This window comes from Haliotis rufescens, unplaced genomic scaffold (genome assembly GCF_023055435.1).
Source record: "Haliotis rufescens isolate VD_foot unplaced genomic scaffold, xgHalRufe1.0.p SCAF_365, whole genome shotgun sequence".
NCBI lineage: Eukaryota > Metazoa > Mollusca > Gastropoda > Lepetellida > Haliotidae > Haliotis > Haliotis rufescens.
This window is the reverse complement of record NW_025964074.1, coordinates 907-16,711: the sequence shown is the minus strand read 5'-3', so window position 1 is coordinate 16,711 and position 15,805 is coordinate 907. Positions and strand designations below refer to the sequence as shown.

Here is a 15,805-nt window from a genome sequence, read left to right as displayed (position 1 = left end):
GTGTGTGTGTGTGTGTGTGTGTGTGTGTGTGTGTGTGTGTGTGTGTGTGTGTGTGTGTGTGTGTGTGTGTGTGTGTGTGTGTGTGTGTGTGTGTGTGTGTGTGTGTGTGTGTGTGTGTGTGTGTGTGTGTGTGTGTGTGTGTGTGTATCTTGTCACTAGGCTGTACCTATCTGTGGGGTCAGTGACTTGTCTCGTGTGTGTGTATCTTGTTACTAGCTAGGCTGTACCTATCTGTGGGGTCAGTGACTTGTCTCGTGTGTGTGTATCTTGTTACTAGGCTGTACCTATCTGTGGGGTCAGTGACTTGTGTGGTGAGTGTATATAATGTTATTGGACGGTATCTGTCTGTAAGGTTCTTATCTCGTCTGGTGGGCGTATATCTTGTTACTGGGCTGTAACTGTCTGTCACAACAAACTTATATTAACACATATGTAAATGATATATTGTCACCACATGCTTTTTGTTTCGGATATCTTACGTATATTTTATCGTAACTTTTGCCCTTACGTATATGTAAGCTTTAATAATACTTACATGAGACCGAATGTTTTGTTAAGTTTGATAAAGATGTTTTTCGGAAAGGTGGAGACGAACCTTTTGGATAGAACCTTCAGACATCCATCATTCCCAGCGAATAATATGGTTCGATTGAGTAAAAGTCTATTCCGGAAAAAATATATTGGATTAAAAATTCCTACCTGATTCAAAGTCAATATGACAAGTACCTTTGACCCACTTTGTATCCCAAATGAGTTAAAAACCACTTGCAAAAACCTAGTTTTGCTTTTTGGAATTGTGAAATGAAATTAGAATTGAATAGAAGCCTTGGTCGAGTTCCCCATGTCACTTCAAATTGCACTTATATAGCGAGATGCATGCACGTGTATATGTATGGCTGCTTGTACTAGTCGGTACTAATGCCGATTCTATAAGGTTAGCACACTGAGATGCTATGCCGCAGTTTAACATGACTATCCAACTCAGCATACCTACTCCAAGCGGACTTGTCCTTGTTATAACCCCTTAATGCCGAGCGCCAGACAGGGTAACAACAAGTACCATATTTTAACGTCTTTCAGTATGACTCGCCCGGGAACCGAACCCCGGACCCTTTGATCTCCTGGCGAACGCTCTAATACTAGATCACGGAGGTGGTCAGAAAGATTATGGAAATAAATGTAGGTGGCTTCTCAATACCTGCTAACTGTCAGTCTCTGTTACGTACCAATTCGCTTTGTAACAAAAGCTTATACATTTACTTGTTTCCGCAAGATACATTTAAAAATATATATTGCACTGCAATATTGTAAATTTTTATTGTCACGTATTTAGGTCATGTGTTACTGTAGGTATTTCAGCCTTTCAATATGACTCAATGACTATTTTTTGATTACTTGGATTTATATTTACCTTCATAAAATGCAGATACAAAGGCTCTCGTGTTCATGTGCGATGTTTGTTCAAATCATAGTAAAGATAATGTATAACTTGCATTTGCTTGGAATTGAACATGAATCGCATCACCAACGCCTACTCGTTAAAACGATGCTCAGGTGGGACAAAAGGTATTTACATAAACCCTACAAGAGACGAGATACCTTCATGAACATTGCAGCCCTGGTGATTATCAGTGTTTGCACTGTGCTGAACAGAATGGCGTGTGTTTCCTATGACAAACTAATGTCTTGAATCGTCACATTTACCAGGTGTAGCCACAATGTACATAATTACATACAGACTACAAGGTGATGGTATATACATTGAGGAGAGACATTTCCTATTGTCTTTGTAAACAATTAAGCAGACTGATTTGATGTTAAACAATAGTTTTATGATATATTATTCATCGCTTCAAGGATGCTTTCATTCTGTGAAACTCCTTTATTTCAAAGCAATTTTTGATTTGATTTGAGTCATACATGAATGTTGGCTGGCATTGATATTAAACCCTTGTGGGAAAATCTGCTTACAATGGCCACGGCGATTACTGTTGAACTAACAATATTTACTTCCTCACCTAAACATCTGTGATACTGATATGTCAATCCGGCCATACCACTAAGCTATTACCACTCACTAAATACCTATTTTGTGTCTTGTGAACTTAAGCTTAAATAGATTTCCCTATTCAACAAGACGTTCGTATCTTTATCAAATCAAATCTGAAGCACTGCCAGGCAGATAAAGACAGTAGCCCTTAACACAGACATGGCGTGGATGGGGTGGAACCTGGCATCTGTATTTGTTATTGCAGTTAACGTCGTATGCAGTCCACATTTCTGTAAAGGAGAGTTATTAGAAAAGATTGTTTATCTCACAAAGAATACCAGTTCGTCCCGCATGTTCGTTTGTCAGTGTTCCAATGGAATAAGATCCAATCCATCCTCCAACATGGAACAGCTGATGTCTGAGTGCAGACAAAAAGTGGTAAATTGGGGAGATATAGAAATGGGATTCTACGGTTGGGAATATTACCGCTATAGTGGAACTATATAATATTAAATAATCTGACCTAGATTGCGTGAACCAGAGATCAACGACGATTCACTTCATCGGGATTGGATGATACACATCCGCCAGGTGCCGCATAACGGAGTTTTGAATATTGGAGGCTGAATATGTTTTTGTTATATATTCCTTCAAGATATACAATTGTTTTCTTTTATAGGAGAATCCATTCAATAAGTTTTACCCACAATACTGTGCTAATTATTATTATGACTAAACTCAAACACGTTTCAAGTAATGTTCCTACATTAACATGGACGGAATACCTAGTTGTAAGATAAAATACTTTCCTTCTTCAGAAATAGTAGGGTTCGGCTCTAATATTATATGTTGGTATTAGCTGATAGAGAAGTTTATCTTTACAGAAATCTGCAGCAGTCCTATGTGAAACTGATCCATGCGAAACAGGCGGAACCTGTAGCCCTGATACCGGCTGTGTGGACATGTCCCCTCCTACAACATCACCACCGGGTAAATGGAACCTCATTTTTATTTATCAGTGATTGTAATTGTGCACCTACATGCACAGTACAAATAAATAGTAGACAAAATAGGAACACAAATTTTCTTCCACATACCTCAGTTAATTATAGAGATATTGGTTTATCGTGGGTGCCCACTCACGTTGTGGCAGGAGCAGGTGTCCTTCACTGGCTTCTAAGTTTCCTATTTATGCGCGGAACAGATCTGGTGTCCGACTTGGCGGTATTACGCCCCAATGAGCAGTATTTTGATTACACCACTAATCTAGAATCACAATTAGGGCGAACTGTGATTCGAACCTACGAATACAGTTTTCCGCCTTTGGACGCAACCTTGTGAAATACGTACTCATATCATACATTTTATGCCTGCAATTGAGACATAACTTATACCTTTGGAATCGATGAATTGACATAGGTCCTTAATTTAGGGTTCAATTTTGAGGATTACATCTCGAGGCGGCGAGGCCGCTTCGTCTGTTTCATATTCATATCTATGCGTGAAGATTCAGAGTGGAACATACTCTCCACAAGACTGTATTACAAGAGGGATGACTTCAACTTTCTAATAGTGAACTTTCCCTTTATCTCGAGTAATATTCAATCAGATCCATCCAATGGTGTCTACATTTCACAACCTTTAAGGTACGATCGAACATCTCCAAAGATTCCAAAGAGCGTCACACGACTCTTGCAAAAAGTTGTTTTATCAATGTTACACTATTCAAGGAAGACCTCAGCGAAGCTTTCAGAATGTTCTATGTAGAGAACATTTCCAAATTGGACGCATCAGTGACAAAAGTGATATCCTCTAAATTGTCTTGTACCACATGTTCCACATGTGAACAATTGATTTGCCTTTAAATGTGTTTTTGACGTTGCCACCAGTGGGGCAGGATGCGGTCACCTTTTCGCGAACACCACTATTTGATAGTCTTTTATAAACATATATTCATGATACTGTCGAATCGTATAACCGACTTTGCTCTTAGCAAGACTTATTAATTTCTTGTTGCTATGGAGAGGATTGTGTCACTATTGTATACACTACTTTGTCTTCAGCCTTCTTTTAGCAAACAAGGCAACGATATGTTTCCGTGTAGAGTTGGGGATTATGCTTGGAAACACATTCTAAAAGTGAAAACATGGGCGCATACATCGACATATGAACAAGCATAATGAATGAATAAAATGATTAGTTATATCCCTGATATTATTTTGTATTTAATCCAATTGATGTTTTGATCAAGTTTGTCAGTTTTGGATATATTTTCATAAACAGGATATTCCATTGCAAAGAAGTAATATTTCTTAACAAATGATATTGGATCACGTATGAAACATTTTCCGAAAGCCACGCGCATGCATGGTATTGTGGTCTGAAATGTGTATAATAAAGGTGGCTCTAAAGAAGGAATATGTTGCAAGATATGCAGGCTTGTTTTTAAATGCAATTCGTGTGTGTCGACGGGACTGGAATCCTGTGTTAGAATAGTTCCCAGCCACAGATGCTTGTCGTACAAGGCGAATCGAGTCAGGCTGGGTGACAGGGTTCATTCTGGGTTATCGTAACAACAGGCTTTGGATGTTGCTCGTCTTAGCATCACAAAACAGTTGATACAGACTTTATACCGGCCACCATGATCTCAAGATGTTGTATCATTGCAGCATTCTGTGTCTCGGACTGTTCTGGAGTTCCGGATGGCTGGTATCACTCCTGCAACGGGTTTAATGAATATGTGGCATGCGCGCTGAATGAACTCACATGGGCACCGTGTCCTGTTGGAACAGAGTGGAACGACATCCTGAAAACATGTGATTATCCTCCGTCGCCCACATGTTAAATGTACAGACGCTGACCGGCTTCACTTCAGATTATTCCCGGATACAAGTTTGATGTAGGAGTACCTGTATTCACGATGTTCATATATTTTAATTAATTGGAATCTGTTTTAGCAGATACTAGAGACTTATTGTTCTCGGGCGTTGACGTTTGATTTGGACTGTGAACACATACATGCAAGTAGTATATTTTCTTTGAACGCTATTTTCCTTACATTATGGATTGATACAAAAAAGTCGTAAAATGATTATCAACGAAGGACAATGCCAGGATGACTTTAAACAAGTACGTTGCTCAAATGGTGTATTTACAAATTCAAATTGATTAATTCACTACAGTGTACCAATTGATCACTGAATATAAAATACACCTTTTTAGGCTTGTCATGTTCAATCATATCTAGCGGACTTTGTGTTTAGAAAACTTTAAGTAATGAACACAACCTACCTTGGACAGAGGATCTGCTAAACACTGCGAAGACGACGACAGGGTATCCTGGATGACACACTGAAATCTTTCTGTGATGAATATTTGCCAAGGTAGTTTTAAAGTTTAAATAAGTAACGAAATATTTTGAAACTGCTTGAACCATTGACAAAGTAGTTAACAAAAGGGTATTATTTGGGGAGATGGGTAGTTTTGATTCGTGGGTAGAAAAGATTCAAGTGCAAAACGTTAATAATTTCCATGCTCTTAAAAGTGCAAAAGAGTGTCACAGTTCACAAACACTACATATCATTTCCGAGTGAAGCTATTTGAACCTCTTGCTTTACGTTAGGTCTATTCGAGTTGGGGCTCGGTAAAGTCGACCTCAAAGACATTAATCGCATTTACCTTGATCTATAGTCCAATCTGTGCGATAGTGTAACACCATTGCTAAGACGGGTGGACCAACTAGTGATTCATAGCATTGTGGTACCTACCCGTGATTCCGCGAGTACTATATAATTCTATATTAACTGTGCCACAGGGTCTCGTCACTAATTGTTTAAGGAAGAGTCTCCCATAAAGACGGGGGTAACATATAGTTCAGGAAACCTCCACGCGCTGGTCTCAGGTGTCTGTGTTCGTCCAAGGTCAACTTGTCAGCTCGAGTAATATATGCTACTACAAAGCCTTGATACAAACTGTGCTTGTGTCAACTGCACACTTGGGACACTACTGATGACATCGATTCTGTTGATCCGATGGTAGGAAGGAATCAATCGCCAGATCCTATTTGACCGATGTCAGTGTCAAACTCATCTGATCGGGCCATGTCGGGTAAAAAGTCACAATGGAATAACAAGGCGTGTCTCTGAAAGTCTGTAAGCCGAAAATAAAAAACCCCAAAACGTTCGGGCTCCTGTTAAAGCAAAGAGGTTCGTGGAAGCTATTGTCTTTATCCTCAAAGTGTCGACAAGCCAGTATCAATATATCACAAATGGCAATATACCCCTGAAGATCCGGGTTAGAAAAGATCTTCAATAACCCTTATACTAATATACATGTCGTGAGAGGCGAATATTTGTTTGTTGTTTGACGCCGCACTCAGCAACATTCCGGCTTTATGACGGCGGTCAACCCAGTCGGCGAGCCAATGTGCTAATAAAAATGTTAACTGTGTTGTTGCTTAATTCGATAGAGACACTCAGGTATGTCGAACAGGAGTGGAAGGGGATGTTAACATATCATTTAAGTTTTTAGTTTAAAAATAAAATAAAATAAATGCGCTATCGTGTGACTGTATTTCCGGTCTATCGCTTGATTGTCAGGCAACACACATATACTCTGTTATGTAAATTGTGTGAGTCGCGGGTGCTAACCAGTTTTGTTAATGGTCGCATGCCTGACAATCGAAGTGAAAAGTCGAAGGTATTTTTTATGGCGCATCACTTACGCTGACCTGACTGTGCCCACCATGTTTGGCGATACATGCACGACACCTTGATTTGGTTGGTTGGTTTGTTGTTTAACGCCGCACTCAGCAATATTCCAGCTATATGACGGCGGTCTGTAAATAATCGAGTCAGGACCAGATAATCCAGTGATTGATATCATGAGCATCGATCCACGTAATTGGGATCGATGACATGCATCAACCAAGTCAGCGAGCCTGACCACCCGATCCCGTTAGTGGCCTTTTACGACAAGCATGGGTTGTTGAAGACCTACATGTATTCTACCCCGAAATCTTCACGGGTCTCGACCTTGAAGACTTACTGTTGATAACACTTGCGTATTGTTGCCCTGACATATTGTTGATTACACTTGCGTATTGTTGCCCTGACATATTGTTGATTACACTTGCGTATGTTGCCCTGACATATTGTTGATTACATTTGCGTATGGTTGCCCTGACATATTGTTGATTACACGTGTGTATGGTTTCCATGACATATTGTTGATTACATTTGCGTATGGTTGCCCTAACATATTGTTGATTACACTTGCGTATGGTTGCCCTGACATAGTGTTGATTACACTTGCGTATGTTGCCCTGACATATTGTTGATTACATTTGCGTATGGTTGCCCTAACATATTGTTGATTACACTTGGGTATGGTTGCCCTGACATAGTGTTGATTACACTTGCGTATGGTAGCCCTGACAAATTGTTGATTACATTTGCGTATGGTTGCCCTGACATACTGTTGATTTCACATGCGTATGGTTGCCCTGACATATTGTTGATTACACTTGCGTATTATTGCCCTGACATATTTTTTGTCAAACGTGTGTATGGTTGCCCTGACATATTGTTGATTACACTTGCGTATATTGCCCTGACATATTGTTGATTACACGTGTGTATGGTTGCCCTGACATATTGTTGATTTCACATGCGTATGGTTGCCCTGACATATTGTTGATTATACACTGGTATGGTTGCCCTGACGTACTGTTGATTACACTTGCGTATGGTTGCCCTGATATATTGTTGATTACACTTGGGTATGGTTGCCCTTACATATTGTTGATTACACTTGCGTATGCTTGACCTCGGTATTGTCCGCTTTTCCGCCTGAAGGTATAAGCCACGTTTGTGGGAGCTGGGTCTCGCTCGAAACATCTCACAGATGCTCTTTTGAGGACATGTCAGGGAACATAGCATGTCTTCTCACCTGAGATAATCAGTGACGACCTGGACACGACGTCCTGCCGATTAACAAATGGAACAATGAAATGACGTTAGATTTCATCAACTTATAGCTGGAGAGTCAAATGTCAATTTACAATTACTAAAACAATTCCCCTGCCATGTGTGATACTGCCCCACGCAATGACACTATCGCTCCCGTGCCGATCGTGATCATGAATAGTTGCCACGGCACATGCACCGCTCCCCGCTACGTCGCCAACAACGATTTCTTGATTCTGTAAACAGGGTGTAATACCACTGGCGCACATCCCGTCCCTGATGATGCCTAGTGAACCCCGATCGTTGGCGACTATGGTAAGCTCTTAGGGTCACACCCTTCACAGGACGCCTTGCGTTCAAGCTGGCTGCATTGAGTCGGTTTTTAACGGAAGGTGTTGACATTTGTCTTCCTGTTATTGTACGGAATTCCCTATAGATGACAGGAGCAGATTTGAATTTATTACGTAGTACAATTAATGTAATGAGTCGATTTGTCTTTTGTGTCTTTTCGTTCATGACTACAACATTCTACCCTCACAATGATTCCATGTCAAGCTAAATATTTCACAGATCCATATATGTGTTCAGTGGAGGGCAATATGTCTCCAGTCAAGTATTTAGCTAAGCTAGGCTAATTGTGTACTATCTACTTACCAAATCCTGAAAAAGTATTAAAACAGAGAACGACATAACTATCCATGCGAAATGGGCAATATTTACTGAAGGAAGATTGTCGGTACGTTACCTGTACCTCACAATGAATCTGGCGGAGCTCACCATACCACCACTGACAGAATTACTCTTCAGCAGTCTCAACATATGTTTTGAACAACAGAACAGCATGTGGAGTCTTTATAAGAGGCTCTAGCCCCTGGTGTGCATCTGACAGATTGTTGCGGATCACCAGTCCCGTACATTGTATATCTACAAAAGAACATCAGTTTGACATTCATTTTCAGACAGTTACAACGAATTGGTTGTAGCTGCAGCCTTCAACACAGATTTTCTACCCTGCGGTGCTTTGTTGAATATGATTCGATGTGTGAAAGAGGACCTAGCGTCTTGACCTAGCGTCAAGATATGGGCAGGGATTGGACTTTATGCGAGACTTGGACCCATGTGCTTTCTGAATGTTGGTCAAGGTCGGGGACACGGCGTCACTGCTCAGCGGTATGTCGACCAAGTGATTAGAGCCCACGTTGTTAAACAACACATTTTCCAGCAGGACAACGCTCGTCCCCATGTTGCCAGAGCTACTATGGCCTTTCTGCAGCAACACAACATCCGTGTTCTACCGTGGCCAGCCCTCAGCCCTGATCTTGAACCCCATCGAACACTTGTGGGATGAGGTTCAACGGCGTCTGCACAGTTTGCGCCCAGTCCCTACAACTGCCGATGAACTACGCACAGCTGCTCTGGATGTATGCAGGAGGGTCCCTAGGGCCTTCAAAAATCGTCTGATCCACTCAATGTACAGAAGATGTGTGGCAGTGATCAATGCTAATGGTGGTCACACAAGGTATTGGCTGACATTTTGGATATAGGCAGAACACATGCACACTATGTGCAGGGTGTGTTGACAACGGGATAACACATGCACACTATGTACAGGGTGTGTTGATATCGGGATAACACATGCATACTATGTACAGGGTGTGTTGATATAGCCATAACACGTGCACACTATGTAATATGTCTGTTGATATCGGCATAACACATGCACACTATGTAATGTGTCTGTTGATATAGGCATAACACGTGCACACTATGTAATATGTGTGCTGATATAGGCGTAACATGTGTGTTGATATAGGCATAACACGTGCACACTATGTAACATGTGTTTTGATTGAGTGGAAAGACATGTATACTGTGAATACTATGTGTTGAGATTGTCATAACACGTGTTGGTGTAGGCACGTGCACAGCACGTGTACACCATGCAACATCTGTGTTGATATAGGAAGAACACGTGCACACTAGTAACATGTGTGTAGATGTAGCGCAACCTGTAAACAATTTATTGCACATTTAGTGGTGAATCGTGTAAACTACATGTATGTACAGTGTCTGTTGATTGAGAGTTGTACACTATGTACCCTATGAAACGTGTGTTCATCCAGGATAACATGTGTAAATATGTACAGTATGTGTTGGTTTAGTGATAACACGTGCACACTATGTACAGGGTGTGTTGATATCGGGATAACACATGCACACTATGTACAGGGTGTGTTGATATTGGGATAACACATGCACACTATGTACAGGGTGTGTTGATATCGGGATAACACATGCAAACTATGTACAGGGTGTGTTAATATCGGGATAACACATGCACACTATGTACAGGGTGTGTTGATATCGAGATAACACATGCACACTACGTACAGGGTGTGTTAATATCGGGATAACACATGCACACTATGTACAGGGTGTGTTGATATTGGGATAACACATGCATACTATGTACAGGGTGTGTTGATATCGGGATAACACATGCACACTATGTACAGGGTGTGTTGGTTAAGTGATAACACGTGCACACTATGTACAGGGTGTGTTGATATCGGGATAACACATGCACACTATGTACAGGGTGTGTTGATATTGGGATAACACATGCACACTATGTACAGGGTGTGTTGATATCGGGATAACACATGCATACTATGTACGGGGTGTGTTGACATCGGGATAACACATGCACACTATGTACAGGGTGTGTTGATATCGAGATAACACATGCAAACTATGTACAGGGTGTGTTGATATTGGGATAACACATGCAGACTATGTACAGGGTGTGTTGATATTGGGATAACACATGCACACTACGTACATGGTGTGTTGATATCGGGATAACATATGCGCACTATGTACAGGATGTGTTGCTTTAGTGATAACACATGCACACTATGTACAGGGTGTTATAATATCGGGATAACACATGCACACTATGTACAGGGTGTGTTGCTTTAGTGATAACACATGCACACTATGTACAGGGTGTGTTGATATCGGGATAACACATGCACACTATGTACAGGGTGTGTTGATATCGGGATAACACATGCACACTATGTACAGGGTGTGTTGATATCGGGATAACACATGCACACTATGTACAGGATGTGTTGATATCGGGATAACACATGCACACTATGTACATGGTGTGTTGCTTTAGTGATAACACATGCACACTATGTACATGGTGTGTTGGCTTAGTGATAACACATGCACACTATGTACAGGGTGTGTTGGTTTAGTGATAACACATGCACACTATGTACAGGGTGTGTTGCTTTAGTGATAACACATGCACACTATGTACAGGGTGTGTTGCTTTAGTGATAACACATGCACACTATGTACATGGTGTTTTGGTTTAGTGATAACACGTGCACACTATGTACAGGGTGTGTTGAGGTAAGGGCAGCATGTGTACGTACACTATGTACCGCGTGTGTTGATGTAGGAGTACCATGCGTACACTGTGAATTATAAAGGTTGATGTAGTCGTTATAAGTGAACACTATGCACTGCGTGTGTTGACGTAGGAGTAACACGTGTATGCTATGTACTAAGTTCATAAGTACTTACGAGCACGTTTTAGTCAGTGACATCCTCCTTACGTTGAATAGCAACTGGTAATTATAAGTAAGGAAGTCCGACATTGTGTGTTCAGTTTGATTGTGCTGCACCGTATTAGTTTGTGAGTGGTTAAGGGGCCAATCTGGTTTTCTTTCTAAATGTACAAACCGTTATTTTGAAACAAGAGCCATTAACGTAGACATTTACTGGAATGCATTTGTCGACTGACAGAGACACATGAAATACAGAATAGATACTTTCAATGATAGTGACTAGCAATTTGTATCATAAATTATTAAACTTCAGCTCGTTCCCCCATCAATCTTGCGACACAAGTAGAGCATACACTGCCTTGTGTTTTTTACGTTTTGCTATCATCGCTGCTGTATCCCCATTCCTGTCCTTGTCGTTAATATCCACAACATGTTGAGAAAGAATATACCTGACCATCTATACTTGTCCATAATAACAGGCGACGTGCAGGATATGGTGAAACCAATACCATCAACTGCAGACAAGTCACTACCTCTGCTAATAAGCAGGTCACACAGGTCTATATGTCCCGAAGCTGCTGCCACCATCAATGGTGTCCTCTCGTACATTCCTCTACTGTTGATGTCAGAAATGTTCTGTGAGAGGATGTACTTCACCATCTCCACATGTCCTCCAAGGCAGGCCAAGTGAAGCATGACCTCCTTTATCCAGGACTAAGTCAAACACTTCTCTGTGGCCAAATGTTGCAGCTCCTATCAATGGTGTCCTCTCGTACATTCCTCTACTGTTGATGTCCGCAATCTTCTGTGAGAGGATGTACTTCACGATCTCCATATGTCCTCCAAGACAGGCCAAATGTAGGATGTTATTATCATTTATATCCACAAGTGCAGTATTGCCTCCTTTATCCACAACTAATTCAAACACTTCTCTGTGGCCAAATGTTGCAGCTCCTATCAGTGGTGTCCTCTCGTACATTCCTCTACTGTTGATGTCCGCAATCTTCTGTGAGAGGATGTACTTCACCATCTCCACATGTCCTCCAAGACAGGCCAAATGTAGGATGTTATTATCATTTATATCCACAAATGCAGTATTGCCTCCTTTATCCACAACTAATTCAAACACTTCTCTGTGGCCAAATGTTGCAGCTCCTATCAGTGGTGTCCTCTCGTACATTCCTCTACTGTTGATGTCCGCAATGTTCTGTCAGAGGATGTACTTCACCATCTCCACATGTCCTCCAAGACAGGCCAAATGTAGGATGTTATTATCATTCATATCCACAAATGCAGTATTGCCTCCTTTATCCACAACTAATTCAAACACTTCTCTGTGGCCAAATGTTGCAGCTCCTATCAGTGGTGTCCATATGTAGGATGTTAAATTATCACCATTTATATCCACAAGTGCAGTATTGCCTCCTTTTATCCACAACTAATTCAAACACTTCTCTGTGGCCAAATGTTGCACCTCCTATCAATGGTGTCCTCTCGTACATTCCTCTACTGTTGATGTCCGCAATCTTCTGTGAGAGGATGTACTTCACCATCTCCACATGTCCTCCAAGACAGGCCAAATGTAAGATGTTATTATCATTTATATCCACAAATGCAGTATTGCCTCCTTTATCCACAACTAATTCAAACACTTCTCTGTGGCCAAATGTTGCAGCTCCTATCAGTGGTGTCCTCTCGTACATTCCTCTACTGTTGATGTCCGCAATCTTCTGTGAGAGGATGTACTTCACCATCTCCACATGTCCTCCAAGACAGGCCAAATGTAGGATGTTATTATCATTTATATCCACAAATGCAGTATTGCCTCCTTTATCCACAACTAATTCAAACACTTCTCTGTGGCCAAATGTTGCAGCTCCTATCAGTGGTGTCCTCTCGTACATTCCTCTACTGTTGATGTCCGCAATCTTCTGTCAGAGGATGTACTTCACCATCTCCACATGTCCTCCAAGACAGGCCAAATGTAGGATGTTATTATCATTCATATCCACAAATGCAGTATTGCCTCCTTTATCCACAACTAATTCAAACACTTCTCTGTGGCCAAATGTTGCAGCTCCTATCAGTGGTGTCCATATGTAGGATGTTAAATTATCACCATTTATATCCACAAGTGAAGAATCACCTCCTTTATCCAGGACTTAGTCAAACACTTCTCTAAACCCCTCACGTTCCGCCAAATGCAATGCCGTCATCCCGTGCATTCCTCTATTGTTGATGTCTGTAATATTCTGCGAGAAGATGTACTTCACCATCTCCAAATGTCCTCCATGGCAGGCCAAATGTAGGATGCTGCTACCTTCAGAATCAACTTGCGACACATTTCCACCTGCACATGCACATGTGTCAAACACTTCCCTACGTCCCGGACGTGCTGCAAACATCACTGATGTCCTCCCGTACTGCCCCCTACTGTTGATGTCCACAACGTCCAATGAGATTATATATTTAACCATTTCTATGTGTCCACCTCTACAGGTCACATGAGGGATGTTGTTACCAGCCTTATCTACCAGTGACACATCAGCTCCCTTTCTAAGAAGAAATTTAAAAACTTCACTTTTCCCATAGTATGCCGCTTTCATCGCTGATGTCCTCCAATACTGTCCTCTACTGTTGATGTCCACGATGTCAAGTGACATGATATATTTCACTATCTCAAAATGTTCTCCATAACAGGCCATATGAAGAATGTTGTTTCCCTTATAATCAACAAGTGTTATATTGCATCCTTCACGTACCAGATAGTCAAACACATCCCTATGTCCCCCGCGTGCTGCCAACATCACTGATGTCCTCCCGTATCGCCCTCTACTGTTGATGTCCACGATGTCCAGTGATAGGACATATTTCATTATCACAATGTGTCCTCCATGACAGGCAATATGAAGAATGTTGTTTCCCTTATTATCAACAAGTGACATATTGCCTCCTTCTTTTACAAGAAAGTCAAACAGGGCTATGTCCAAAACGTGCTGCCAACATCACTGGTGTCATCCTGTATTCCCTCTCTCTACTGTTAATGTCAACGTAGCCTTCAGTTAAGATGTGTTGAAGGCAGTTAGTTAACTTTTACACAGACAGCTTTTCCATATCGGCTCTCTATACATCTAGAACCGAGACTGCAAGACATGTCTGTGCAGGGACCAGTGGGTACCTTTAAACAGAAGCAAAATGTGAACTGTACATGTGTCCGTGAATGTCTCCTCCATAAAAGCAAACTGAATCGACAAATTTATCTGTCAGTACTTTAGTAGCATTGGTCTTTATTTTCGTTTGAAGTTGTCTTTCTAGATATACAGTGGCTGACTGGGTAACGCGATATGGATGGACTATTGCCATAAGACACAACTCACTGACTCTTTGCACTTTGACAACTGCACATGATTTGGTAAATTTGGTATTCGTTTTTTCTGCACTTAATGTTCTTACGTCAATATAGTGTAATTATGTAAACACATATTTTCTGGGAAGGTATTAAAGAAAATACATGCGATCATGTTCAAAAAGATAAACACATTTACAAATGTTTTCAACTTACATCTGAATGATTCTTTTGAAGAACAATGAATCCTTCATTCACCTCTATTCATTTCGATTCACCAAGTCGTAGACGACAAGTTAACGTTCCATAATTGTATTCGATTCTCAAACAGCCGCCAGCTTCAATACATCTTGATTAGCGCAGCCTGATGCCAATGTTCCTGTTAGTGAAAGATCTGTCTGTCGCCTTCTCTAATATTTACATTTAGTACTTACTACTAAATGACGTTATCGCGCGTATCCAAACCATTGGCTAATTACGTCCATAACCCAATCACCCCTCGTAACTCAATCACCCCCGGGTCACCACTCTGCACCATGCCCGGGGAATAAGCCCGCGCGAGCATCATCCCGCCTTTTTGTAAAGCCCGTCATTCGCGCAGAGACCCTCTTCAAGTACACACGCGTTTCGCTGTATCTAATCGCTTTCGCTTTGTACTTTTCCCTTGCACCCAGTCGCGACCGTTTCGCCGATTACGCTCTGAATAACATCTATTTCAACACTCGCCGTATCGCATTTACACAATCGCGACCGTTTCGCCGATTACGCTTTTAATACCACCTATTTCAGCACTCGCCGTATCGCATTTATTTCGTTCTACTCCCGAACTTCATCCTTGGGACATTTTACACTTGTGGAATACCAACTCAACACCTCGACGTCGACCTTTCGTGATGCCTCCCAAGAGAAGATCAGC

The 15,805-nt window shown here is 41.3% G+C and overlaps 2 protein-coding genes across 2 annotated transcripts; both read right to left on the bottom strand.

Moving 5' to 3' along the window:
- Positions 1-12,168: 12,168 nt before the first annotated feature.
- LOC125372137 (ankyrin repeat domain-containing protein 50-like) lies at positions 12,169-12,723 on the bottom strand. Its single transcript, XM_048381197.1, has one exon. It carries the CDS (start codon positions 12,721-12,723, stop codon positions 12,169-12,171), a length of 555 nt encoding a protein of 184 aa, XP_048237154.1.
- Positions 12,724-12,934: 211 nt separating this feature from the next.
- On the bottom strand, positions 12,935-13,447 carry LOC125372139 (ankyrin repeat domain-containing protein 50-like). The gene has a single exon (XM_048381200.1). The coding sequence runs from the start codon at positions 13,445-13,447 to the stop codon at positions 12,935-12,937; it is 513 nt and encodes a 170-aa protein (XP_048237157.1).
- Between the last annotated feature and the right edge of the window lie 2,358 nt (positions 13,448-15,805).

Excerpts from the sequence above, each read along its gene's own strand:
- LOC125372137 (XM_048381197.1), bottom strand. The coding sequence starts at position 12,723 with ATGTACGAGAGGACACCACTGATAGGAGCTGCAACATTTGGCCACAGA.
- LOC125372139 (XM_048381200.1), bottom strand. The coding sequence starts at position 13,447 with ATGTACGAGAGGACACCACTGATAGGAGCTGCAACATTTGGCCACAGA.